This window comes from Miniopterus schreibersii (genome assembly GCF_964146895.1).
Source record: "Miniopterus schreibersii genome assembly, chromosome: 9".
NCBI lineage: Eukaryota > Metazoa > Chordata > Mammalia > Chiroptera > Miniopteridae > Miniopterus > Miniopterus schreibersii.
This window is the reverse complement of record NC_138118.1, coordinates 62,105,188-62,132,168: the sequence shown is the minus strand read 5'-3', so window position 1 is coordinate 62,132,168 and position 26,981 is coordinate 62,105,188. Positions and strand designations below refer to the sequence as shown.

The window sequence follows — 26,981 nt, the reverse complement described above, 5'->3', positions numbered from 1 at the left end:
GGCTGGAACAGAGTCCTAAAGCTTGAGTTCCACGATGGCTCCTGTCCTCACATGGAGAAAGGCAACAGGGCAGCAGGTGTAAGCCTTCTATTCACTGCTGCTGCCTCCAGTGTGTCTCTGTACTTAGGACTCACATTGAGTGGCTCCAGATACACAAGCACAGGCCCTAAACCCTCAATGAAGAAAGTGTATTTAAGAACATTTCTATTCATTTGCTCATTTATTTAATAAGCACTAAGTACCCAATAATAATAATTACTAATTACACACATTGTACAAGAAGAGGTCCGTGTGTCTGGCTGGATGCATCCATGTTTGTGGCAGACAGGTGATTGCCTGGTACTATGAGTTTTCAGATTTGAGGCCCACTTGTGTGACCTCAGAACCTCAGGAAATTTGCCACAGTCTCCTCCTTTGGGGAGAGTTTCTATCATCTAGTGATCGCTGCCACACCTCAGTGTCTCCCTGCACAGGGCACTAGAGTGGGGATGGCCCCATTGGTCGGCATGACTACCAGGTGACCAGTGTGGGGTGCTCATCTCTGGGCTGACACAGAGGCATGCTGAGAACCCCGTGAGCAACAAGAGGCCCCCTGAGAGGGTAAGACCACTGGAAAGCAAGTGTCTAAAGGGCCACTTGATGAGCACAGGACCAGTTGGTGCTGATCCAACAGGGGATCCATCTATCGCCTTCACTAATTTATCTCCTTTGGGAGGAAATATAATGGTGCAGTGGTTAAGGCACAGGCGCTGGGTAAACAAAAAATGGTCATCCCAGCTTTTGCACGTCAGCTCTTTGACCTCAAGGAAATTTTAATTTCTCTAAGTTTCAGATTATTCATCTGTAAAATGGAGAAAATACGAGCATCCCAAATCATAGGGAAGTTGAAGTTTAAATGAGAGAACCCATGTAAATCCCAGTGCCTAGCGTATAGTGGGCGTTGTTAGCTATAGGTGCTGGAGACCAGTTTTTGCGTCTCCTAAGTCCCCCGCATTACCAGCTGTGTCATAATGGAGGTTTAGACACCTCTCCTGTGCAGTGAGTGCAGTGATAAGCTTTGTCATTGCAAGGTTGTTACAGGGGAGGGATTTCTTGCTATTTTTGCTGTCTGTTCCTGCGCGTGGCTGTCAACGGTGCACGTGTTAGGATATCCAGTGGGGCTCTCCCCAGCAAGCCCAGGATGTATAGACTCTTGTCAAAAGCTTGTAGCCTGGACTGATGATCACTGGACATGGCCCTCCCAACGTGGACACTGAGATCCCAGGCCCCATGGCACACAGACACGTGGGTTTCCGATGCCTTCACTGTGTGTGCTTGCCACCAACCCCAGCCTGCCTGCACTCCCTAAGTTGTCTCCCGAGGCCCTCTACACATGCACACTGCCCTACAGATGAGCAGGACCCCAATACCCCACCTTCCTCTGCAAGGCTGCCTGCCAGTCTCAGTGCACCCCCCACAGGGCAGTGTCTGCTGGCCCAGCAAATACAAGCTCTAGTCTGGGCAACGCAGCCAACACCTCCGCTGTCCCCAGACTGCAACCTCACCGTCCCCAGTGAGCTCTGGATTTAGAATTTTACTATTCTACCCTGGTGCTTGGGTCTCCTTTCAGTCATCCAGTGTGAGTGGCAATAGTCACTAGATGTGTTATTACTGTGCAGATAGTTAATTCTTTTAACGTTGCTTAGCAACAATTATTCAACATTCAGCTCTTGTCAGTTTTTGCACTGAGATGATTTGAAACCCTGAAGGGGGTGTACTATTTCAGGTACCTAGCATTGAACTCTATTATTTCTTTGCTAAAATAGCACAAGTTAATCTTACATTTGTATAACAATAATACCTTTACTTAAGCCCATAATTGCCAGCTGAGCCCAGCATTTCTGTATGTTTCTGTCAGACTTGGAGATACGCAGAACACAAAATTAGTTAAGTAAATACATGTGTGTTCCAAATTCACTAATCTTGAGGGTCAAGAAGCATTTCTTGATCAAATAAATTCTGAAAAGGATGGAAAATGTAGTTAGATTAGATCCATTTACCAGTCTCTTCTAAATCGATAATTCTGTAGGAATCTGATTGACATTTCAAAGGTCCTCTAGTCTCCTCTATCAGGTATCTCACCAAAAGAATAAACTAGAGGCCAGAGAGAAAGCGCAAACCACCCTCAGTGGCATTCACTGCAAAACCAATTTTCTTTGAAACGTATCAACATAAAATGGTGCCAGGGACTAAAGAAAAAAGTGTTATATATGGTGTAATAAAATAAAGCAAGAAGTGCAAACACCAAGGTAACCATTATCTTTATTTTCCCTCTCAAACAGGTATGTTCTTATGTTTTATGGAACAAGTCTATGAAATGTTATGTATAAGTAGACAGAAATTGTGGAGCATTGGATTGTGCTACAAGAAGAGAAGCTAATTATGCTCAATGAAAGAAAAGCTGTGGTTGAATCCTTAAATGGAATAAAATAATTATTTTCTTACTTTATTGGATATTCAGGGTGGGTACTCAGTAATGTGTATTTTTTAAAATCCAACATCATAATAGTGAAATGCTCTTCTCTAATAAGGCCCAATATGTCGTGGAGGGGAGTGTCAAGAATAATGATAAACATTCATATAAATATCACCCAGTCAATAGAAAACATTGCCACCCAGGACCCCAGAAGACCCCCAAGGGTCCATTCCCAGTCACAACCTATTCATTCCCTGGGAGGTAACCATCCTCCTAATTCTTGTGACTGGTATTTCTGTGTTTTTCTGTGTGGTTTTACCACCAAAATCTGCATCCCTTACAATACTGTCTTATTGTGCCTGTTTTTGAACTTTGTACAAGTGGGTTCATACTGTATTTGACTCCTTTCGATCAGTATTATAGTTGAGAGAAGCTGCTCATTCAGCTTCATTGCTGCAGGACTATACCATAACTTTTTACCTATTCTGGGGAGGAACGTTAGCATGTTTCTGGTTTGGGGCTGCTAAAAGAATTCTTACATGAACATCCTTGTATCCGAATCCTCCACAAGTACACAAGATCATCTAGTGTACATATGTAGGAGTAATTTTGTGGGTTGTGAATATTAACAACAACATACACTTTACAGTGTTTATTATGTTCCCGGGTCCTGAGCATTTCACATAGATTAACTCATTTATTCCTCACAAAAATCCTATGAGGGCAAAAATTGGTTCTTGGGGGGGGGGGCAGTAAGTCTTACTTTTTTATGTATAAAGTCACATGCTCAAGGTCACAGAACTAAAAAGATGGGATTCAAATCCTTGTACAGCAGGTCCACAGATAACATTGTTTAATTCAATGTTGTTTCGTGCCATAGAAACTTAACTGTTGTTTATATTGACTAATGTATGGGAAAGTGGGTTTCATTGTACATTGTTTTGCTTAAAGTCACAGAACTTATTAGTGACATTAAGTGATAGGCAGTTAGCAGCAGAATCTGTGCTCAACTACCACATCATAATGCAATAGTACTTATAAACATCTTCACATAGAGAATGTCAAGCTGTTTTCCAGAGGTTGTACTACTTTATACTCTCACAGCAGGATTAGTTTCCATTACTTTCTATCTTTACCAACAGTTCTTATTGTCACCTTATTTTAGTCAATCTGGAAGTTGTGTAATGCAATCTCACTGTGATTTGTATTTGTGTTTACTGCAAATGAGGCAAAGGATTTTTTTATGTTTACTGGCCATGTGAATTTCCTTATTTGTAAATTTCTTGTTCAAGTTTTGTTGCCTGTTTCCTATTAGATTTTACTTCTTTCTCACTGACATATAGTTCTTTAGATGTTCCGAATATAGTTAGCCCTTCACACCCGTGTGTCCCAAATCTGCAGATTCAACCGTGGATCAAAAATATTAGAGGAAAAAAGTTATGTTACTGCTGATGTGTACCATGTAGTTAGGCCTGCAATGGTTGTGTCTGTACTGAACATGTACAGACTTTTTTCCTTGTTATTATCTAAACAATACAGCAATATTTACATTTTATTAGGTATAAGTAATCTAGAGATGCTTTAAAGTATGTAGGAGGATGTGTATAGATTATATGCAAGCACTAAGCCATTTCATATACGGGACTTGAGTACCCATGGATTTTGGTATCCACAGGGGTTCTGGAGACGATTCCCAGAGATACTGAGGGGAGACTGTACTGTTTCTTTGGCCACTATATGTGGTTCTCTCTCTTCACTCTAAGGCTGCATTTGCACACTTCACTGCTTTTGATGGAAAAAATAACATGTTCATGTGTTCAGATTATTCACTTTTTTTCCTTTGATGTCAGAGCTAGCTGTCTTATTGAAAAAATCCTCTCCCTACCCCAATATTTTGAAGCTATTCTCTATATTGTTCTTATATATTGTATTGTTACCATTTTCCCTTTAACATGTCCATCTTTAAGAAACCTACAAAAAGTTCTAGGTTTCAGGTACCAAAAAACCCAACTGTCTTAGAACCATTTAAAAAGCAGTCTTTTCTCCACTGTAGGGCAGTTCCACTTTTGTCATAAACCGGCCTCCATATAATAAAATGCTACACTACCTCAAAAACTATAGCTGTATTTTGATACGTGGCAGGCAGGGTAAGTCCTATTACATCATTCTTCTTAGAGCATGCCTTGGCTATTCTTGGTCCTTTGCACTTCCATATAAACTTTAAAATATGTCAATCACAAGTTGTAATGAAGATTTGCATTGAAATTACAAATCATTTGGGGATAATTAAGATACTTTCATTAAATTTTCCAATCTTTGAGCACGGAATACCACTTTAAGTCTTCTTTAGTGTCTTCAAAATTTCCTAATTTTCTCCAGAATTTTGAACATCTTTTGTGAAATTGCTTTCTAAGTATTTAGTGTTTGTTGATATTACTTTAAATTTTCATGTTTGTTGCTGCTATACAGAAATGCAATTGATTCTTGTATAGCAATTTTTGCATCTAACAAACTGTTAAATTCTTTTATTCATGCTAATAATTTGTAGATTCTCTTAGATTTTCTACATATTCAGTAATATCTGAGGCTAACAGTTTTGACTTGAAAAGCAGTGATGACAGACATTCCTGTCTCATTCCCAGTCTCAAAGAGAAAGCTCTCAAGGATGCATCACTGTTTGCTGCAGATGTTTGGTAGAAACCCTTTAATTAGATTTATGAAGTGCTCTTTATACCTAGTTTAAGTGTTTTATCATGAATAGATTGAATGTTTAGCAAATGCTTTTTTCTACATCTAATGAGATGATTATGAGATGGATCCTAGTTTTTTCTAATGTAAAAACAACTTTGGATTCCTGGCATAAACTTGCTGAGGTCATGAAGAATCATCCTTTGCTGGATTTGTCTTACTAATTACTTAACTTAGGATTTTGCATCTATGCTCCTAAGTGCAATTGGACTGTCATTTTCCTTTCTCATATCATCATTTGGTATCAGGTATTTATTCACTGGTCTCATAAAATGAGTTAGGAAGTATCCCTTTTTCTATTCACTGGAATTAAATTTGGATTTATTTATTCTTGAATATTTGGCAGTAATCACCAAAGTTGTTTAGGCGTGGAATTTTCTTTCTCCGGAGTATTGACTCAATTAATTTAATGGCTATAGAATCAATCTTTGTCTATTTTGGTAAGCTCTATGTTTCTAAAAATGTGTCCATTTCTTGTACATGCTACAAATTTATTGGCTTTAAGTCGTTCATAATAGCATATCTAATGTCACAACAGAAATATTGTTTTTCACTCCTGACATTAGTTAATGTGTACCTGCTCTTTTTTTTCTTAGTTAACTTTGCCAGAAGTCTATCACTGCTAAGTATTTTCCCAAGAATAAACTTTTGGTTTTTTCATTACTTTCTGCTCTAATCTTGTTTTAATCCTCACTGGAGGATATTTTTTCCATTGCCTTTCAGGGAGAGAGAGAGAGAAACATCGATGTGAGAGACATCAGTTGGTTGCCCCTGGCAAGCACCCTGGCCAGGGATCAAGCCTGCAACTGAAGCACGTGCCCTTGGCCAGAATCAAACCCGAGACCCTTCGGTCAGAGGGCAAATGCTCTAACCGCCGAGCCAAACCGGCCAGGGCTCTGCCCTAACCTTTATTCCTTCAGTTTCCTTTGAGATTGTTTTGTGCTGTGTTTCGAATATATTAAGATAGATGCTTTTCTCGTTAATCTTCAGCCTTTCTTCTAGACACATTTAAGGCTATCAATTTTATTAAGCATTTCAATAGTATTCAGTTCTACTTATATTCTAGGATCTATTAGGATTTCATGATTGATTCAAGGAAACTGTGTTAACTTCCTAAAATGTGGGGCTGCTCAATCACTTCCTTCCACAATAACAATTTAAAATGAACATCCTAGTGAACTGAACTTTCATTATATGAAGTTACTTTCTTTATCTCTAGCAGTGTTTCTGCCTTAACAATTTTTTTCAGGTAGTACTATATCTACATCAGCTCACTTTTGGTTGGTATAACTTTTGCCATCATTTCACTTTAAAGCTTTGTAATTTATGCTTTAGGTGTGGACTCTTACAGCAGCATATAATTGCTTTCATTTTTCAACCATTTTAACAATCTGTCTTTAACTAGATAACTTAGTTCATTTACATTAAATGTAACTTCTGACATAATCAGGTTATATCTATTACCTCATTTTTTTTTCTATTTATCCTTCCCCTGTTATTACCTATTTCATTTTCCCCCTCTACTAGCTTGGAAGTTAGTCATTTTTATATAACAACCATTTTAGCGGCTGTTACACAGAAATGAGTTATACACTAGAAATCACATTTATACTTAATCAGTTTCTTCATTCTCTCCTCAGACCATCCACACTTAAAGCACTTACTCTAGTCACTATCCTACAAACATATATATTCATGCGTATTTTAAAATCCCCCATTTGTTTAACCCCATGAAAAGCCATTATTGTTCTATATCGTAAATGCCCCTTTAAATTAATTGATATTTACAAGCATCTTGGTTCTTTCATCACCTTCCTAACTATATCCAGCACACCCTCTAGAATTTCCTTCAGTAAGAATCTGCAGGTGGCAACCCTGCTCGTGTTTGTTGTCTGAAACTGTCTTTATTCCACCATCATTCTTTTTTTCTTTTTTGTTTTTTTTTAGAGAACAGATTTTATTTTTCATTTTCCCAAAACACTAAAATAGCACATGACATGGTAATTTAGCACAGGAGACTGGTATATGCAGTCCATCATCCTGGACATGGCTGTTTGACTTGGGGACTCCGTAAAAACTCACACCCTTAAGTGACCTTTATCAAAGTTATCAATTAACAAAAAAGGAGCGATCTCAGGAAAACCTTACTGTACAGGAGACCTCGACTAGAGATTAGAAGCTTCCTACAGAGGAAACACTTGAGGTTCCTGAGACGGAGCCTCACGCTTACTTCTGTTTCAGGTAACACCATCATTCTTGAAAGATGTTTGGCGAGTACAGAATTTAAGTTGGAAGTTATTTTTGCTCACACATTAGCGATAGTCATTCAGCTGGTTTCTGGCTTTCATTACTGCTGTTGAAAAGCCAGCTAAAGAGTGTACATGATGCTGCTTTGAAAGTTACCTGTGACTTCTGCTTTGTTTTGGCTGCTTTTACAAGTTTTTGTCTTTCACATTCAACCGTTTCATTGTGCTTTACCTAAGTGAAGGTTTCCCATTTATCCTGCTGGGATAAACTTGGGGACTGGGATTTTTCACCAATTTGAAAAATTCTCAGCAATAATTGCTTCAGACACTGCTTCTGCCCTACCATCTACCTGAAACCATGCCTGGCTACACATGAGGCCCCCTACCTCACCCTCCTCCCCCTCCTCCTCGTCCTCCAGTTTCCCAGCTCCTTTTGCTACATGCACCTTGGGTGATTCCTGCTGCCCCCATTTTGCAGTCATTAATTCTCTTTCCAGGTCCATCTAATCTTCTGTGAAACCTGCCCATTGATCTATTTTTAATTTTAGTTATTCTGTTTTCCATTTCTACACTTCTATTTGGTTATTTTTCAAATATGCTGTCCATTTTTATAATGCCTTGTTTCCTGTAGATATTTTCAAATTTTAAACACAGATGATTTATACTACACACATGCTAATCCCAGTTGTTTTCTGGTGGTCCTGGCTGCCTCACTCACGGTGCTGGTCTTCCTTGAGGTTTATTTAAATGTGAGTCCTTCACTTCCTAGGCAATTATCTGTGACCCTAGCATTCTCCAAAGTTGTTCAGTGGCAGCTGGGAAGTTTCCAAAGTTCTGCGTTCAGTTTGCATAATGTTGCTACCCACATTCTTTTGAACAAATCAAGAAACAAGTCAGTCTGGGTTTGAAGAATTGGAAAATATATAGAGGTCTTGATGAGAAGAGCTGCAAAGGGCATGGGTACCAGGAGTGGCAGAGGACTATGGCCATTTTGCAATCCGCCAGGTGGTGGTGTCAGGATTGCTGAATATTGAGGCGGTAGACTCTAGGAAAATAGTGAAATCTAGACTGAATTAGAGAATTCTGAACTGGTGAACTGGGTATAAGTTAATATCTTGCACTCACTGAAAAGGGAAGAAGAGTACACTTAATTTTAAATGAGTGAGAAAAATCCAAATAGAATTTCAGACAGAGATCTGAAGTTCAGAAATGAGGTTTACGTTATGTATTTAAGAGTGCAACTAATATTTGAAGCAATGATGTGTAAAGTAGGATTCCTAGAGATAAAGTCCCAGAGCACATCATTATTTTTTCAAAGAAGAGTTAGGCAGTACACAAACCAGGTAGGAGTGCTTTAAAAGCAGTAAATAATAGTTAATACTATCAAGTCTCACAGGAGCAAATACAAATTAATTTTTAAAGAGCTGACATATGCTGCACAACTTAAACTTCTACAGTGATGTCAATTATTTTTCAATACAATGGGGGGGGGGGCGCCTGATATAAATGCAATTGCACCTGAAAAATGACCACTTCAGAGATCTCAGGGTAAACATGAAATAAAAATACAAGTTGTTTTAGTTTGTAATATTTTTTAAAATTCACAAACATTTTAAGATTTGAATGGGATTACCATTTGATTTTTTTCACTTAATGACCTTAAGTATAAGAAAATTTATAAAAGTGTTTTTAACTCCCCAACCATTAGACAATAAATGAGATTCTCAAGATAACTACAAATTATTTTACAGGTCATCAGTTGTTAACAAACACTGTAGAAATGTATTATACTATCATTTGTATGATAGATTAATACTGAGTCTTAAAGCTTCTTTTTAACCTTTCATTGTAAATGAACAATGACCCAGGGAGAAGGGGCATTTAAAAGAATAATCACACGTATTATGAAAGTAGGAATGATGAAACTTTTAAGATGACAATGTATTTAATTAAATAATCTGGCTGAAATTCTACATCCGTATTATCATGATGTACTTATCTGATGAAACTAAAACCATGAGGCTAATGCTCAAACAAGAATAGCATTAAAAACAAATTTATACATAAATTTTTTTTGCAAAATTCCAGAAGTTTGTCCTGTTTAGAGCTGTTCTTCCTTATTTAGTCCAATAATTGAATCCCATCTGGCAAGTACTGTTACTCCTCTATCATGTAAAGTTCCGTCCACTGGTGACCTGATCCATACACTTCAGTGAGCATTCATAACATCCCCCAACAAAAAATATATATTTCATTACACCAGGCACTCTTCAAAGCCTAAAAGCTCAAATTTTTAAAACCAATGAGAGTTAAAATAAGGGGTTTTGAACTGTAAATGCTTGTTAAGCTTTACTGTATAGACTAACATTTTGGTTTCCTAGACTCAGTGATACTAAATTGCCTATTGGGTTTAGTGGCTTCTTGCATCAGCTCCTGCAGCTGTCCTATTTGTTCATCACGAAAGTCATTAAGTTTTTCTTCTGGTAGGGCTGTTCCAAAGCATGCTTTTTCAGTCGAATTTTGGCTGTTTTCGTTAGCTTGTTGCCATAGCACTGCTGCATACGCCTAGTAAAAAGAGAAAAAATAAGATCAGTAGTCATACATTAATGTTGGAGGAAATGAAGACTTCCAAGTACTTGCTTTTCTCCATCACTGAGTCTTCTGCCTTTGATGAAAAAGATACAAAAGATACTATAGCTGTGTCTTTACTATTCAGTGATAATTTCAAGTATCTTAGCAAAATTCTTCACCTGGAAAGCTGTGGGGTGGGAGGCCGATGGAGGGGCTTCAGAAATGTGTATAAACCACTCAAAAATCATGTGCATGTACACACATGGCACTGTTCTGGAGCCATACTTTCATTAGATTTTCAAAGGCATAAACCATCAATCTTAATCGGTTTAAAAATGGGTCTCAAAATTTAAATTAAAGATGGGGATGAACTTAATAAATCACACTAGAAAAAAAAAAATTCAGACCTTTAAGCCTTCAATATTTAACAACCATTTTTGTCAGGAAAAAATTCTACATTTTTCATGCCGTAATTTTTCTCTCATTCAGTCAACATCTTCAGCCCAACATTCCAACTACTGTTGTCTTACACAAGTGACACTTTTTTGAACAGATAGATTGATTATAGAGTAAGAATAATTTAATCAGGCGAGAAGTACTACTGTATTTCAGTTCATGAAGTTAAAGATTACATGGCTAAGTGAATGAAGTAGTTAACTCTAGATAATGTTACTACTCTGTCAGGTTTAAGATAATGAAATTGCTTATAACTGCCAGCATCACCAAAGAAACTTTAATTCCAGACATTTCTCTTTTTTTTGGAAGTTGTAACTGGTTTTTATTTCATCAACATACTACACTAAAGTGACTTTAAACATAGAAGGAAAACCACTCTTATCCCGAAATGCCCACTTTTCAGCAATGCATACTTAATCCAAGCATGGAAAAGGGAAAGTTAACAATTTCACCTAACTCCATGACTGGTGGTGTTTTGTTTTTTTTTACATTTATTTTTTTATTGAATTTATTGGGGTACACTGGGTAATAAAATTATATAGGTTTCAGGTATACAGTACTACAATACATCATCTGTGTTTACACCCCAAATCAAATCTCCTTCTAGCACCATTTATTCCCCCTTCCCTCTGGCAATCACCATATTGTTGTCTGTATCCATGAGTCGGTCTCTCTACTTTGTTAGTTTATGTGCACATTGTAAGTGAAATCATAGGGTACTTGTCTTTCCCTGTCTGGCTTATTTTACTTAGCATAATACTCTCCAGGTCCATCCATGCTGTCACAAAAGGTAAGATTTCCTTCTTTATTTACGGCTGAATAGTATTCTATTATGTAAATATACCACAGCTTTTTTTATCTACTGATGGGCAATTGGGCTGCTTCCAAATCTTGGCTACTATAAATAATGCTGCAATGAACATAGGGGTCCATATGTTCTTTCAAAATAGTGTTTTGGGTTTCTTTGGCTATATTCCAAACCTTTACTTGTATTAGAAATAATATTTTCTTGATGTTTACAAAAATCCATTTCATATAATCATATAATAAAAACACACAAAAACTGCACATACCTTAAGCTTTATGAATCCCACTTCTAAATGTATGCCCCAGAGCAGAGTTTCTCAACCTTGACACTACTGATAATTTGGATAATACTTTGTAGTGGAGTGGGTAGGTACCCATTTTTGCATTACAGGATGTTTAACAGTATCTCTGGTCTCTATCCACTAGATGCCAGTAGCACCCTTCCCCTCAGTCTTGATAATCAAAAATGTCTCCAAACATTGCTAAACGATCCCTGTCAGGCAAAATTGTCTCAGGTTGAAAACTATTGTCCTAAAGAAACTTTCAAACATGTAAACAAGTAGCATGCACAAGAATGTTTATTGTGGCATTGCTTGTTAAAGCAAAATTTTGGAAACTATCTAATTGTACTTCAATAGGAGGACAGTTACACTGAGGTTTATTCAGATACTTTTTTATAATCCATTATAGTAAATGAACTAAATGTCTGTGCATGAACATGGATAAATCTCCAAAGCAAATAGAAGCCAAAAAGGTCATTGTTTGTAGAAATGAAAAAATCAATACATTCATATTGAAATATCTCGAGAGGCCCTAAATAGTCAAAACAATCTTGAAAAAGAACAAAGTTGGAACATGCACAGTTCCTAATTTCAAAACTTACCACAAAGCTAGTGTGATACTGGCTTTAGGAGAGACATATACACCAATGGAACAGAACTGAGAGTCCAGAAATAAATCCCTGCATATTTACCAACTGATTTTTGTCAAGGGTGTCAAGTCAACTTGATGATGTAAAGATCATCTCCAACAGGTAGTGCTGGGAAAACTGAATTTCCACATGCAAAGAGTGACATTGTATCCCTACCTTTCACCACATACAAAATCAACACTAAATGGATGAAAAGACCTAAACTTAAGAGCTAAAACCATAAAACGATAGTAAATCTTCAGGACCTTGGTTTTGACAGTAGATTCTTAGATATTTTATTCAGATTCAAATATTACCTGTTCTTTGCCATCTCAATGTCTAAAATATCCTTGCAGTTATTTTCTTGTGTATTTATCAGGGTTCAAAGAAGACAACTAGTTAGCATTAAGGGTATCTTTTCTCAATCCTGAGACCTTTATTTTCAATAAGGTCATAGTGATTACAAGGGTAACAAAGTTTAGTCCTGTTCAGTTGTTGTTAACTAATCCTCATTGTCTCGAGCTGCCAATGAACTATTTCTTTAAGTTTCTCCTTCCTCTCTGGTAAGTGTTCATTTGAGAACACAATAAAGTCCTTTAATGAAAAAAGCCTGAATTTACTAGCAGTTTTTATTCTTTAATAATGTGAAGGTATTTAAGAAATGTTTTTAAGCCAAACACGTTTTAAAAGTCTAATCAAAAGCACAGGATTTGGAATTGATACTTAAGCACATGCTTGTGAACTCTGATAAAGTTCACTTCCTGTACCATTTGTACTGATAGAATGAATAGTAGGATTTGTGCTACTTGCCCCACATGCATCAAAGTGGAATAAAATTCCTTATACACCTGCATATAAAAATTGAGACTGATTGGTGCTTATGAACAAATCTGGGCTACAATTTTTTAACATGGCAGTAAGGAGCAGAGTTGTCAAGAAGTGAAGAGAATAGGATTTGAACATGGCTGGTGATAGTCACAGATAGCCAAGAATCAAGAAAATAGATCTATGAATTTCAGAGACTTCAGACTATAAATGTGAGTAACAGGAATGTTAGGGCAGAAAAGCTACTGAATCCATTCATATCTTAGATAATTACATGTATATAGAGAAGAATTGTTCAAATTAACTATGTACACTTTCACTATAGATTAGTATGCAACAGTTAAAGTCAAACATGGACTGACAGAAATTCCCCAAGATAAGTGGAAAAAGCAACTTGCAGATTATATCACTATTTGTATGTTTTTAAAACATGTACAAATGTATCTTCTGTAATAGAATATTTTGTTCTGAACATCTCACCTCTGTACTGTTTTGATCTCACAATAAATATTTAAATAATTAATATTTAAGTAATTAAATGGGAAGGAAAGAAAGCAAGGAGGAGAGACACTTATAAGGAGAAATTTTGGAATGGAGAAAAGTTATAGGTCTGGTTTTTTATGATATATCTACCAGCAGGGACCAAATCAATTTGCCCGTAAAGATTTACCAAAGAAAATGCAAATTCTCATTACTTTGTTTAATCACATATATACTATTTGACCTTCTTTGTTCTTTAAAACAAAACTGCAACTAAATAGTACAGTCAGAAACATTTTTGATTCTGTGAGAAATCATATGAAAATCTAAACTGTCAAACTCTGTAAATAGATAAATGTTTTTCTAAATATGAATATCCTTTTGTGAAGCAATTATCATAGGTTCCTAAATGGTTTAAGAAGCCTCCTTCTTTTAAACTAGAAAACTAAAATGACAGTAATTCCTCAATTTTGGCAAATTAAAATCTGTACTCCTTCACTATAAACTCCTAAAGAGAGAACAACTGCAAGATCTAGAAGAAAAAAGTTACCTTTCTGCCACAATTATTCAATTATTGTAAGATTTTATTAGCAACGCTGAACCAGCAAACTTAAGTTTGGAGCACTTAATCAAGCTTTCCCCAGAGAACCGATTAAAAATGCTAGGTGCCTCCTCAAGGAACCAAAACAACAAAAACACCCCCCTTCATAAATACCTGAAAGTCATTGGAATTACAAAACTAAATTTAAAGACACCTTGGGAATCTGAAGTACAGTTGCTCAAGTCACTAATACAGAATACTTTATATTACAGAAAAGAATCTATACTGGCAATAATGATAAATTTGATTTTTTGGTTCTCTTTGAACAAATTTTATGATTTTTCAAGTCACTGGTGATAGACAATCCATTTTCATAGCACAAAAATATCATAAAAAATAACCTATGCTATTTCTTAGCCCCAGACACTTACAATGCATCACACTGATTCACAGAAAACAAAGTAGCACTAGTGTCACCAATAAGTGTATTTCCCAGGTGGCCATGAAGCTGGGCCTCTCTGGAATCAAGTTCCCCAGGCTTCTCTGCCCAGCACAGTAAGCCAGACTCAGGACTCACCAGTGACTGCAGGGATGAGGAAAGTGTTAGCTGCTGTTTACAGCAAGGCAAGGAAAAAGGGGGGTGGGGGAATAAAAAACAAGAACATGGAAGATTCTTGGTTAGGGAAGTAGTAAGGAAATGTGGACAAGATCTGGCTCACAAACGCTCCTTACACTTATTTTGACCCCCTAAGCATGACCTTATAGTGGAGAAAGGTACATTGCTACAAAAGCTTAGTCATAAAAGCCCTTATACATTGCCCTGAGTATGCTTTGTAACAAATAACTTTTAGACATGCATTCAGTTCTTCAAATTGCAAGGATGGCAACTACAATTTCTACTATCCTTCATCATCTGGCCCCTACTATGTCACCAACCTCGTTACAAACTACCTACAGTTCCCAAATACATCCCACAGTTGTTCATGCATCAACAGGTGTAGATTCCCAATACTGAGAATGTCCTTATTCACTTCATGGCCTAAGACGTCAAGGATCAGCTCCAATGGCACTTTCTTCTCCATGACACCTGTCCCCCTGCCCCAAGTTTGCTTCCGGTGCTCCCTCTGGCAGTGTACACATTTCTTATAGCACACATCTTACAGCAGGTTATTTGTTATATTTTGAAGGCAAAGAACATGCCTAGACACATGTCTTCAGAATCTAGTATTACCAAGCTTTTATATATATTGAGGGGAAAGGGAATAAAATGCATCATGTACAATGTGCTGGCCAACCAAAACCCATGTTTACCTGACAAATTTTGTCTCACAAGGGAAATTGCCAATTTAGCCTGTATATTACCTCTCATGTTTAACAAAAGCACACAGAACTTGACAAATTTGAATGGATGAGCTTGCAAATCTAAACATCAGGATTCAGATCCTGATTTATTCCTATAAAATGAGGATATTCTGTGAGAATATAAACATACTAAATGGTAACTAAAATGAAAACAAACAAAAGCAGGAAAATTTTTTAGATATCCTCATGTAAAGTCAAGAAATGCAGTTGGCCAGAATATAAATACAAGTTTAATCTAGGCTCTTAAAATTTCAACCTAAAAGCAGCTCTAAGGTTGTCTATGCCTGCCTTTTTTCCTTCCTCTGTATACGTATAAAACCTGCATCACTAAAACTAATCGTCTCTGTAGTAAAACTGACCAGGTCAATTTCCTTTAGCTTTTATTTCTATTTAAAGAATAAAATGCAGCTGTTTTACATGCGTACTACTTTCTCAAATGATGGTAAATCTAAATACTACTTAACAAAAACCATGGTTTTCAGAGGATAATTTTCATGGAGACATTGTCTTGGCTTTTCAGCCAGTTATAGTTTAATCTTTTAAAAAGTGGGTCACTCCATCACTGATCAAAGAATTCCAAGCTATTGTTTTCCCTTAGTTTCCTCACAGTCATGCATGATACATCATTTTAAACTCTATTCACTAATATATTTATTGTATCATCTTCCTATAGTTTAAGTTCACTGTATAACTGTTTCTATAGATGAAGCAAAAATTATGTAGGTCTGTCCTTCCTCCATCCCCAAATTTGTAGACTGGTTTCACTCCTAAACTTACTGAGTTACTCACTGTGAACACTCAAACAAATTGTCCAGGGGATTAGTGGTATAACTGTCACCGCTTTATAAACAAACCATGAACCAACACACCTTTAACTTAGTCTGCAGATAATTATTACCTTGCTACTATACCAGAAACAATGACATTATTCAGTCATTCTCTTATGTTAGAAACCACAATAGTGTACTGTTTCCCACTGGATCAAATTTAAATTCTATCAACCAGCCCCAGGTAGTCCAAAATTATTTTCTATTTAAATGTAATATGTATTTCCTACTTCACATATATATAACTGACCCTACTCTGACATTTAACAGTTTTATTAATTTTTTACTTATGTATTTATCACAGCCACTAGATTAAAGCTCCTATGTGGCAGGGAAAATGTTTTAGTCACATAATATACAATGAACAATCGATGAAGGAAGTGACTAAATAATAAATCCCCTTTCTCATTAGATCCATCTCTATATCTGCTCTATCTGGACTCTAAACTTCTACTCCAGCTATTCTCCCCACCCTAAATGCCCTTTTTTGTTGTTGTTGTTTACCAATCTAAAGCTTTATAGTCTACTCCAGCTATTCTCCCCACCCTAAATGCCCTTTTTTGTTGTTGTTGTTTACCAATCTAAAGCTTTATAGGGAAGATAGGGAGACAAAGATCGAAACTGCAGCTATAAAAACCCTTTATATTTTGAGATTCACATTTTAAAAAAACCAACAATACTAGACAGCAAATTAAGTAAGGGCAATATAAATTATATTTTACAAATATATCAAAATAATTTATTTAACTTTATGTTCCTGCATATTAGAAATTTTTACGCTTTCCCTTTTCTGTACTTCAACCAGATGCTTACAAATTTATTTTGCTTTGTTATAGGTAATATGCATCTACTAAAAAGGCATTTTGTGTAAGAAAGATCTATCAACTGAACATCTGATCATGTGACTTAAGACTGAAGAATTAAAAGTGACTGCCTCTGGAAAACACAAATGCAGAAATGAGGAAGAATATGATGTTTTGGTATTACTTGACTTTTGAAACCATGCAAACTTAAAACTGAAAAAATTAGAAAGTATGTTTAATGATTGTCTCTGGCAGGCGGAGCAGGTGTTCCTGAACTAGCCCTTATTCCCTAATTGCTTCTTAGATTTCTAATCTGCCTTTACTTCCTAAAGTGAAGTCTTCCTTCTGATCTTCCTGTCAGCCTTAACTCTGTTTTAAGTCTCTAAAACAGAAAATAGCAGCAATACTTGGGAACTTATTATGCAAATTCTCAGAAACTTCAAGTGGGACCCAGTAATCTGTTTTAAGAAGTCTCCAGATGATTCTTACATACCCTGAAGTTTGAGAACCACTACTATACGGGTTCAGCATTCTCTTTTCCCAACTCCTTCCTTCTTCACAAAGGGTGTGTCCTGCCAATTTCCAGACAAACATATATGTAAATACACAGCCCATGCAGATCAGTTCTGCTTAACATAACTACCTGGGGAGAAGGGGCCAATTATTCTGAATACCGCTCTTTATTCTGCCCTCTAATACCCAGGAACTGAGAGGTGTTTAATAATAAATTTGAAATATTTTGTGTTTAATGAAAAGAAATAGTATGGAAGGAATGCCTGGAGACCTTTTCACCAAATAAAAGTATCTTTCTTTACTGTAAGTGACAAAGAGCAACTACTACAACATAAAGAACTGGGTGTATTGACAACATCACTTACTTTTGACTGCTTTGTCTCATCCTCTCTCAACTCTTACAACCAAAAAAAAACCAAAAAAACCCATAGAATGTCTTCTGTAGCACATGTCCATAAATGCCATAAATGCCAATAAACCAAACCTTCTAAAGATTTTTAATTTAAGATTAAATAACTTTGTAATAGCCCAGAAAGATAGCTTAATATTTAATAAAGGATTCAAATAAAAAATAATTTCTTAATGTCACATATAATGCGTGTTAAATACTTTACACCAGTAAATATTTGCAAAAATCAAATCCCATTCTAAAGATAAAAAGCTAACAAGGACCCTGGAATATTACTGAAATCAAATGAATGTCTGTTGGAGAAGAAAGCAATATAGTTAAATGGAGCTTAGCTTAGAACCAAAGTGAATTTCAATAGAGTAATCATAATTTATAGTTACATTTTCTAAAAAATTATCAGTATAAAATTAAAATGACTATAAAGATTAGTGTCTTTGCAAGATTTTATGTAATTTTATTCAACTTTGGTATATCTTAAATTTCAAAAAACTTTTAAAAATATTAACATATTCAGATGGTATAAAAGCTTGGAGGAGGGATACTTTCCTCAATAAAACCTTTACTAGTTATGTTAAAATGGAAATTTAATGTATTCAATGTCCAGTTCAGCTGAGTGGCATATACATCAACTTTAACCATGTGTGTGGCCTGTATGTCTCTTCATTATTATGATAATTGAGAACTGTTGGTTATGGAAATTATTCTATACTATACAGTTTTATATATATATATATATATCATATTTAGTACAGTCAAGTTTCTGGGAAATTTATGGACATAAACATGTGAGCCTAGATTTACTAGAAACAAAAAGGTGCATAGTATGTTACACATAGCAAATAATTTTACTATTATAAGTAAAAATTCTAGACTTTAATGAAAATAAAAACTGGACACATATCCACGATGACCAATCTCTAAAACAACTAAAAATAAAAACTATGAAAATTTCATTTCTGATCATTTATAATGTAGATGCCTATATAGCAGGTCTTAAGCTCAACTGTAAGCTCTGAGTTATTTCTCATAAACATTACACTGTAGCAAAATCAGCTTGAAAATAATTCCCTTTTACAAACAAATCTGCCACTTCATATACAGTATTATTTTCTTTCTAAATAAAGTAACTTCTCAAACAGATTTAGGAACCTATCTTTAAAGGGATCATAAATATAACAATTATAAAATCTCAAAATGTAAAAATCATTAATTTCCATAACAAACAACTCTCAATTCTCGTAATAATGAAGAGACATACAGGCCACACAGGGTTAAATTTGATGTATACTCCACTCAGCTGAACTGGGCCCCAGGATCTTTTTCCAAAGGTAGCCTGACTGAATAGACTACAGGTTTAAGCAAGCTGAGATCAGAACCATTGTACCTACTAAAAATCTTAAGTCACTACAGATCGAAGAATGAGACAGTGACTATGTAGGCTGGACCTATCGCTAATGCTGCCTGCTGAGTAAAGAGGAACTCTACCAGCATGCTCACCTTAATTCTCACTTTTCTCACTTCCCAGTTGTATAAGGTTATATTAAGACATTAAGGAAATGCAGAGAAGTGTGGATGCTGCACTCCATAGGATTCATGCTCTCATATCCCTTAACAAGTTTCTCAATTTCACTGAGTCAGGCCCTGGCCTTATAATGAGACCAGTTTTCAAGGTGTGTACATAACCTCCAGAGCATATAGATACAAGTTTTATACTATATCCTCATACAATAATAGAAAAAGAATGTTTTAAAGAATACATATTTACAAAATTGAATATTCAATTCTAAATAGAATTTCCTCAAAATCTCTATACTTCATTGGTAGACAGACAAATTGTTAACATGATCTAAACCAATATGCTGGGGGAAATGCTTTTGGTGTTTCTACTTTCAATAGCACAGCCTATAGTACAGTGCGCTCCTTTTCCAACTAAAAAAAATGTTATCACTTTGGTAAAATACACTTAGGGAGCAATTAAAACTTTCATGATCATATCCTTTCTTTTCCAGTCTAATTATCGATTGATTTTTAAAAGACAAATAACTTGTAAGTCACCAGAGAGAAATTATTTTGAAATTCCCAAGGGTTATGATTCAGTCTATATTATATTTATAAGCTACATTTTTTGAATTTAATGGGATTTTTTTGCAATCGCAAATAATTAAAGCCTCTAGTATTCCATCCTGAAAATTGGCAAGGTACTTTGGAATTTTTGATAAATTTCATTTCGTTGCCTTTTCATAAATGCCAGCGGGCCTGTAATGAACAGTGGTAAATATGAGAGAAGTAAAGACTGAAAGGGAAAGGAGAATGAGAAGAAATTGTTGTTCAGGCTGATTCAGCAGAGATTAAAGCTCTACTCAGCCATCTTCAACCAGTGTGGCACACTGGTGTGCTTGCAAGAATTTTTATAACACAATAACTACTTTGTCAGGGTCACTAAACTCTTTTCCCTTAGATTGTTAAATAAAAAAAATGACAATGGCCAACACAACAATAGTCATCTGGTGTGAATAAATCAAAATTATACCTATTTTTTGTCAGATTGGTAAAAAATATAATTTTGGGTGTGCTGCAGGATTTTAGTAATTAGTTTATGTGTGCCATGAGATGGACAAGGTTGAAAATCACTGGCTCTAGTTTAATGGAAACCAGAAATAAGCTACCTGAGTTTGGGGAGAAGAAAGAAATTGGCAAAGTGAAAAAAAGGTAACAGAAAATAAAGAAAACACTGAGTATTCAGGTCTTAATTTTTTTCAGTACAAATTAGTGATTCTCTGATAAAAAGTAAATGGAGAAATACTGCTATTGTAATCATTCCTTCTTCCAATACCAACGAATAGCAGTTAATTGTGAAGTAGAGTCCCACAGACTATACAGTATTTTTTTAAGAGCTGACAAAGAAATTGGCATAAGTAGATGTTACTTTACACCAAACTCCAAAAATAATTTTCCCATTTGAAAAAGGAGAAGTTCTACCGCACTAGTTTCACAGCTTCCTTTTATACAATGATTGTAAACTATTCTTCAAACCTAAGGTGTCAGCAGCCCTTTGCTATTCTTTCTAGAAATTCACTTCCAAATTCCAGAGATTCAACATTACCAAATCCAAAGCCTGGATCAAACCCTGACACCTCTGCTGTTCACTACACTCCCATATTTTCAACTGCCTACAGTGCACCCCCATCTGGATACTCTCCCATTAGTATCCAGGGGGTAATGTGTCCTTGTCATATCATCTCTCTTTTCCCAGTGTCCTCGGGATAAAAATCATTCTCAAACATTAAAAATCTTAGAACCAGATGTCAGCAAAAATAGTGAAGTAGGGAACTCCAATGGTTCAACTCCTCATAAAAGCAACAAATACACTGGCAAAAATTGTCAAATCCAACTTTTTCAGAACTCTGGAAACCAACGGAAAGCTTGCAGCAACCAGGTAAACATTTAGTCAAGAAAAAAAAGCTGAGCCAGGCTGGGCGTGGCTCAGTGGTTGAGCATCAACCTGGGATCCTGGCGATGGGGGTTTGATTCCTGGTCAGGGCACATGCCTGGGCTGCAGGCTCAGTCCCCAGCCGGGGGCATGCAGGAGGCAGCCAATGACTCTCCCATCACTGATGTTTCTCTCTCTCTCTCTCCTTTCATCTCTCTGAAATCAATAAAGATATATTTTTAAAAAATAGCTGATTTCAGAGAGTTCTATGGTATTTTAATTCTCTGGTCCTGTCCCATGCTCTCCAGATGGGCAGTGTTAGTCCCTTCGTCCCTCTCTCCTCCCTATGTTTCAAATACGTTTTTATTGATCTCAGAGTCATCGATCGGCTGCCTCTGCAAGCCTCCCACTGGGGATCGAGCCCAAAACCCAGGCATGTGTCCTGACCAGGAATTGAACCATGACCTCCAGGTCCACGGGTTGATGCTCAACCACTGAGCCATGCCGGCCCGGCAAGATGGGCAGTGGTTTTAAAGACAACAGCTCACATTTCCAGTACAGGTACCCAGTATCAGAAGTAGAACAGATCTTATTCTCAAAGAATTAAGATTTCTGTGTGTGCCCTGTTTGATGACTTCTGGAGGAGTAGCTCAAAGGGCTTGGCTTTACCTCATCCACCAGGAGCTCTCCCAGTGCTGGAGGGGCCACCTGAAATCCTTGTCAAAACCACATAAGGCCAATATACCAGTCACTGATACACAGGACAATGGATAACAGTTGAGGCAAACAACAGACATCCCAAAAAACTTGGAAGGAAAGGCTGGTGAATGGATACTTTGGGGAGTTAAGAGCTTTGAAAAGCACTACATATTTCTGGGAATTTACAAGGTCACACACACAGGCGCATATCTACAATGTTGATTCTGGTGTCACTGCCTGAACAGGAACATCTACACACACATTTCACGAGCAAGACATAAATTCATACATTAAGCCACTGATGCTTTGGGACTGTTACTGAAGTTGGCATTAATTATATGAATAATATAGACCTAGAATCTAAGGAACCTACAAGACATTAAAATACCTTTTCTATAAAGAACTTATTTAAAGAAAAAAATGACTCTTTATATCAAGTTCTGTTCAATTAGACCCTCCGCAAATATATTTTCTTTATATTATTAAGTCACTAACAAAAACATTAAAAAGAAAAACACAAATACAGCCTGTATATGTATGTGTATATAAATATATTTCAGTAAGTTATTTAGAGCAGTGCATGTTGGCCCCCACTAAATCTTAAATTTCATCATACAGATCATTAGGTAAGTGGAATTACATAGACTCAAATTTAACTTTGCTAGAATACATCTATTTTATAAGGAGAATTTCACCCAAGTCAAAATCTGGGAGCAGTAACTGAAAATAACTATGGACTATTTTTAAGCTAAAAATGAAGAGTAACATAATCAATAGCAATCTATTGAAATTGTATTCACACACCATGCAGTTATTCTCCTGAATTACAGTGCTGCAGATGAGGAATCTATGACAAGAGAATAGATCTGAATAATAAAAGCAGAATCATTTGAAACAATGGGAAGGCAAAGTAACAAATGGAAAAACATGCAATTGTTACGTTTACCTGGAATAACCAAAGCCCTAAACCTGAATTCATCTTCAATACATATTTTTAAACAAAAAAAATTAACAACAGTTTCACAGAATGAGCTAAAACATATACAGCCAAAGAAGAATTCAGGAGGTAGCATCTCAAAAAATGTCAGACATAAAATATTAACTTCCTTGAACATGTTGCCATATGCTATACTTAAAAACATTATGAATTGCTCGGCCAGGCGTGGCTCAGTGGTTGAGCATAGACCTAGGATCCAGGAGATCACGGTTCGATTTGCAGTTAGGGCACATGCCCAGGTTGCAGGCTCGATCCCCAGTTGGGGACATGCAGGAGGCAACCGATCAATGACGACTCTCTCATCATTGATGTTTCTCTCTCTCTCTCTCCCTCTTCCTTCCTCTCCCTGAAATCAATAAAGATATATATTTTTTTTAAAAAGTATTATGAATTTTTTCTCCTCACAGTAACATCAAAATGCCTGCTACTAAGTTTTGCAATTTACCACTCTTAAAGACTTAGCATTTACCATTATTTAATATACATCAAGTTTTCTGATTTATAGTCCAAAAATGCTGAAATAAGTAAAAGTAACATAGAAATATATAACATGTATAAATGTAACATATGTGTATATATATTATATAAAGTAAAATAGAATATATTATAGCCTAAATGCATAAGGTACATGTTTTCTTTAAAAGGATTATAGATACCTACCCAAACCCCCACAACAAAACATGTAACATTTACTATTACATTTGAATAACATATAGTAGAATAGATTGTTCAAGTATTACTTTATACAGAATCTATTAAATAGAATCTCTTAACAATAGGAACCTATCAAAAATGCCCAAAGAAATATATACACTCACTTTATAACAAACATTTAAAAAGTTGCACAAATCAAATATTTATACATTGAATTATAATAAATAGAATGAAAGGGTTTATTCCTAAAAACTTTGTTAATGTTTAAAATTCCATTTGGAAATAGAATAACCAGTCCTAATTAATCACAGTTTAGGCTCATATTCTGTACACTGGTTTTCCTTAAAATAATCCTGGTCTATATTATTTTCTGATTATTTCTTTGTAGCATTACAGCACATGTATCCTCCTATTTCAAAGAATTACAAATATAAGGAAACCAGAAAGGTGTTTATAAGATGAAAAGAACAGTTTTAAAGACAAAGAGTGAAAGCATTCAAATTCTATATTCCAAGAGAATATAAATGTCAGCCTCCTAAAAGTACTCTCCTAATTAGCCCTAAAAGAAAAGTTTTAAGACAAGTAATCTAGCAATGGCTTGGATTTCTATATGGATTCCCAGGTTCTTACTAACTGGATGTAGGAACCAGTATACATCCAGTCTTGTTATCAAGAAATAAAGGGGAACTATCATAAGGATACCGTGCACAAAGGAATAACCACTTGAAGAAGTCTGGAGACTATAGAAAAGAATCAATTTAGGGAGGCAGGAAAATGATCTTTGAAGTTCTTTTAGTTCTCTAGACCATTAGTCCCCAAAGTCAGATGTGAGCACCTTGGGGATACAGGAATTACAGCAAGGCAATCCACTGGAGCAAGGCAGAAAAATATCAGAATTTCTGTTTAGGTTTTTTTATTTAAAAAATAAGGGAACTTTTGTTTTACTGATATTTAAATCGCAGGTGTCACCACCATCCTCATAACTGTGTAACATAGTGAAAGTGATGTAGGATTCAGGCAATAAGTAATATAAAGTTAGTTCTCCAGTTCCCCAAGCCACCGAACTGAGAGACCTCTCCCTACAACCCCAATCTGGATATGCTGTAGTTGGATAAGCCAGTTAAGTGGATTTACAATTTATGCTATCTAGTCTAATTAAACTCTTATCAAAACTGGACAGACTTTAAAAGATGCTTCAAAAGAATCTCCTGGTTGAAAATAATGCAAGCACAAGCAAAGAAGATACTAGTGAACAGATGATTTTTCAACTACTACTACAAGCTCAACATCATCAGACACATGAGATCAAAACAATGGCAATAATGTGCCCTTGATATGATATGATGACAATGGCATTTACTTCTGTGGACTTTCTTCCCCAAACCCATAACCCCCGTTTGTTCATGAGGAAAACATCAGATAAATCCCAACTGGAGGACAGTCTACAAAATATCTGACCTGTATTCCTCAAAACTGTTAAGATTATCAAAACAGGGACAGTCTGAGAAACTATCAAATTCTAGAGGAGACTCAAACAGCAAGACAATAAATATAATGGGGTCTCCTTGATGGGATCCTAGATGAAAAAAGGTCATCAGGCAAAAACCAAGCAAATATGAATAAAGAATGGAGTTCAGTTAGTAATAGTCTAGCAATATTGGTTCATCAGTTGTGACAAATGTACCATATTTAAAAAAAAAAAAAAAAAAAAAAGGCAATATAATCAGGTTTAAAAAAATTTAGCCCCCAATTTTTTAAAGTATCAAGACTGACTACCTGAAATACAAACTTACATCCATTGTTGATGATGAAAACTCCACCCTGTGTATATATTATGCTTCAAATATTAGCTAATGATAAGACATGTTCAGAGTTCATAAAATATATATCACCAAAAATATGAAATATGCACCAAAAGCCTAGATACCGCAATTCTAGAAAATGAAAAGTAAATTAACTAGAGGTGATACACTGTTCATACATCACCAATTACTTATTGAGCACACACTAAATGTCAAGTGCTAGAGACACACACATAACACAATTTCTGATTCAAAGCAGCTTATAATTTAGTGATGAAGCAGACAAGTAAAAGGGTAATTAGCACACAATGTAATAGTGAAGGAGAGGGAGTGCAAAATAACTGCCATAAATAGAAATGAACACAGAGTTCCATGGCAGCACTTGGGCTGAGAAATGAGACATGGGGCAGAGACGTTATCTAGGGCAAGGTGCTACCTGAGCGGCGTCTTAAAGGGTAAGAAGTTGGTTAAGCTAAACAGGAGGGAGGTGTTCTAGACACGGCGACCAGCATGTACGATAGTCTAGAGCTACATTATCCAATAGAGTAGTCACAAGTCAATGTGACTTGAGCACTTGAAATATAATTACTGCAGAACCTGAATTTTCCATTTTATTTAAATTGAATTTGAAATTGAAAAACTGAAGCAGTTCAGCATAATTAAGATGTCATTTTTCCGGAAGCTGATCTCCCCAAGTTTCAGAAGAATCACTCTTCCTGATGTTAGGACATATGGCTACAGAAAACGAGACAGTGTGGTGGAGTGACAGACACACAGACCAATGGGACAGAACAGAGAACCCAAAAACAGACTCACACAAACATGCCTAATTGATTTTCCAGTAAGGTGCAAAAGCAATAAAATGGAAGAGAAACAGCCTTTTCAACAAATGGTGAAGCAAATGGTGTGACACCTATAGGTCAAAAAATAAATAAAAATGAAACAAACTAAACCTCACAGTAATACAAAATAGACCCAGAGCTTAAATGTAAAATGTAAAACTATGACTTAAATATAGAACTACCCTATGACCCAGCAATTCCACTTCTGGTATTTATCCAAAGAAATCAAAAACACTAACTAGAAAAGAAGGTTTTCTCAGTTAAAGAACTCAGCAATTCAACCCTATTAACCATTAAATGTACCTTCAAAAAAGCTTACAGGCAATTTTAAGAAAAAATTTTAAATAACAAACCGTATTGTAAAAACTACATTCTTCAGAAAAAAAAGAGTATCATAGATAGAAACAGCTAAAAAGAAAGTACACATTAATAGATCCCAAGAGCAATTATTCTGTTTCTTTTCTCTTCATAATGTTCACATAATCACTATAAAGGGGGGGGGGGTTGCCTTAAAGTAACAGACATACGTAATTTTAATTTTTTTAAACTTATTTTTGAAGACCATTTTCATAAAAAACTATTTTATACTTCTAACAATAAACCA

General features: G+C 35.8%; 1 protein-coding gene across 1 annotated transcript in view; it reads right to left on the bottom strand.

Annotated features, from left to right (window-relative positions):
* Positions 1-9,351: 9,351 nt before the first annotated feature.
* The window catches only part of SDHAF3 (succinate dehydrogenase complex assembly factor 3), a 34,978-nt gene continuing 17,348 nt past the window's right edge, over positions 9,352-26,981 (bottom strand). Inside the window, exon 2 of the mRNA XM_081147078.1 lies at positions 9,352-10,014. Within this exon, the coding sequence (XP_081003204.1) occupies positions 9,811-10,014 (204 nt within the window). The 3' untranslated portion in view covers positions 9,352-9,810. The remainder of the gene's footprint in view (positions 10,015-26,981) is intronic.